This window comes from Amblyomma mixtum, chromosome 6 (genome assembly GCF_055824585.1).
Source record: "Amblyomma mixtum isolate Tamu chromosome 6, ASM5582458v1, whole genome shotgun sequence".
Lineage (NCBI taxonomy): Eukaryota > Metazoa > Arthropoda > Arachnida > Ixodida > Ixodidae > Amblyomma > Amblyomma mixtum.
Window position 1 is genome coordinate 4,897,837 of NC_143017.1, and position 2,753 is coordinate 4,900,589.

At 44.6% G+C, this 2,753-nt stretch overlaps 1 protein-coding gene across 1 annotated transcript; it reads left to right on the forward strand.

Moving 5' to 3' along the window:
• Window positions 1-293: 293 nt before the first annotated feature.
• LOC149338121 (uncharacterized) lies at window positions 294-2,052 on the forward strand. The gene is made up of 4 exons (XM_089550107.1): window positions 294-357; window positions 438-705; window positions 1,195-1,268; window positions 1,729-2,052. Exons 2-4 carry the CDS (start codon window positions 468-470, stop codon window positions 2,050-2,052), a joined length of 636 nt encoding a protein of 211 aa, XP_089406233.1. The 5' UTR covers window positions 294-357; window positions 438-467.
• Window positions 2,053-2,753: the final 701 nt, after the last annotated feature.

Consider the following 2,753-nt stretch of genomic DNA (forward strand, 5'->3'; position numbering starts at 1 on the left):
CATCTCTGTCAGTTCACACAGACGCACACGTAACTGTTGCTACTGGGTCGGTTGCTGGGGCAGTGGCTCCATCTGCCGTAATGTGCACGACACACATGCATACACAGCAGGCAGAGTCGGGACGACAACAATTAGTGGCTCCTCTTTGATATAACAAATTAGTAGCTGCTGCTGCGCTGCTTTAAGGGTGTCTTGGACCGTGAGAAAAAGAACAGAGAAAATGCTTAAACTAAGCATAAAAAAAAACGATGAGTGCCAATATTTCAGCGGCGCATTTTGGCCGGCTTGAAGCGGAAGAGTGTGCCACGCACAGTGATAGAAGAGGCAAGCCACCGGGTCATCAATCGACCATTAGAGGTAGCCTTACTGCTCATGTGAATTCTGTAGCCTTTGCATTTAATGCATTACTGTAATTTTGTTTTCGTATTTGTTTCAAGGCTCATCAGCTGAACCCCACAGCAAAAGAAATGAAAAAAAGTGCAGCTTCTGCAAAAAGAGCAACAATGAAGCATATCGCCAAAAAGCGGGCACAAGCCTGTCAGTCTGGCACAGACAGCGACGATGACGTGGTGCCTGGCAAACTGTTGAGGAGAGCTGAAAAGCGGATCTTAACGCTTGAAGAGAAACTCAAGGTATCAGAGAGGGCCCGGCTGGATGAAGTGCAGCGAAATCATGAGCTCCAGGAGCTCATGGGCACGACCATAAGTAAGTGGCTAATTAATATTGCAAACATCTGATTGTCCCAGAAAGGAAAAAAAAAATAAGTGGCTTTTGCGCTGTTTGAAGCAGGCAGCATGAGAAAGATGTCGGCAATGCAGTAATGTTTATTTTTGGAAATAAAAAATATGTACTTTGCTTTCAGTAAAACCTGTGTCTAGTGTGCAGTTTGACTGAGCATTTAGTGTATGACTTTGCTCTGGAAGTGCACAAGCAGGATATTAAACCATTATCTTGCAGTGAAGTGAGTACTGACTATAAATCATTGCTGCAAGGGGTTCCTGGATTTGATTGGCAGGGAGTTAGGAACAATTTCTCATCTGTTGCATTTTGCAAGCCATGCTTGGGTATTTCTGAGGCGAAAATATCAGACATTTAAATCTCATGGCTGGCAACTGTGCTAAATATCGATTAATGCCCACTGAAAGCTCTTATTGTGGAATGTCCAATTGGTCATTGTGTTCATGGCTTCTGCAGGGCGACTGGAACACAACGTGATGGCTGCACTAGCATGCAAGAAAACGCAAGCAGCTTCGAGGCAGCCATCTGAGGTATGAATCACAGTACAATAACATTGCATTATCTCTCATCTACAGATATACATTCAGTGTAATGAACCTCATACTATATGTGCAGCATATTTGTGTCGCTTTTTATGTTTAGGTAAAACCCAGTTGCTCACTTGTGTCTCGATGTGCTCTAAGAATTAACTAGCTAACATAACGCATGGTTGGCAACATCTTTAAACTAATTTTTCATTTTTAATGCCTTCCTAGATCAGGGTCCCGAAGAGAAGACTGAAAGATTTAAAGCACACCGATAGGAAATCACAGTATGATTCTAGAGATTGTACAGCCAATGTAAGGTGGCTATTTCTACAAAATAATTGCCTGCCTATGGGTAGCACAACATGGCAATCCTGTAGCCATTCAACGCCATGCCGATTTGAGGCATTCACCGAAATATCTTTGCTCTTCGATGTGTTGAACGCTTTCTTGACACCACTTTCAGGAGACTGACTTTGACCCAACCAACCGAGGGTTGCAGAGTCCAAACTCAGCAGCCCGCTCCCAAGATTCAGTCATGGAGATGGTACTCCCCCAAGAGGCTTGTGAGAGCTACCAGCAGGAGGCCAGCCCTGTGTCTGAATATTTGGGGCCAGTAATTGCCCCTCCGAACACAAGCAGAACTTCAGGCACCCCTGAGAGGCAAGAGGTGCCACCAAACTTTCGGCTGTCATCCTTAATGCAACAGGCAGGCCAACCCGCAAGAGCCAGAAGAGCACCAGCCTTCACCCAGGTCGCAGATTCAAGTAAGAGGCTCTGTGTCTCTTGAAAGCTTCACAAATGCGGGCATCTTTTTGTGTTACTAAAGTCATTAGCAAAACGTTCAGTTGGGCGAGTTGGTAGATATTCATGATTTGAACGGCGCGAACTACAAGGGACAAGAAAAGAAGGGACACAGGACGAGCGCTGACTCGCAACTAAAAGGTTTATTCACTGAAACCTTCTTATATGAAGAAACAATCAACGGGAAAAAACAACATAAAAAAGCTAAAAACCATGAAACGCAACATTCGTCAGGTGCTCCCGAGAAAATTCATCTCCCTATCGCAGAGGAAAACAGATGGTTTGCTGACGCAATTCAGTTGATCCCCTGCGATGTGAAAAGCCTCGACAACTTCTCGTGTCGTCTGATCACTGTGGGTGTATAGTACACGTGTTTGATTGAATATTGCAGTGCATTTTTTCTTTTTCATGACTTTACATTCTAGACAATGTTTTACCAAATGTGAAAGGTCATCACCGTTGTTTAAGTTGTTCCTGTGCTCTTGCAGGCGCTTGTTAAGGCAACGCCCTGTCTGACCAATGTAACGCGATCCACAGGAAAGGGGCACACTGTATACAACACATGTTTTACAGGCCACAAACTTATCCCTGTGTGCAACGCGACATCCTTCTTTTTTCTTCTTGGCCTCTTTCTTTCTTTCAATGGCAGGGCATATCTGATTGAGCTTGACGGGGGCTGAAAGGAAC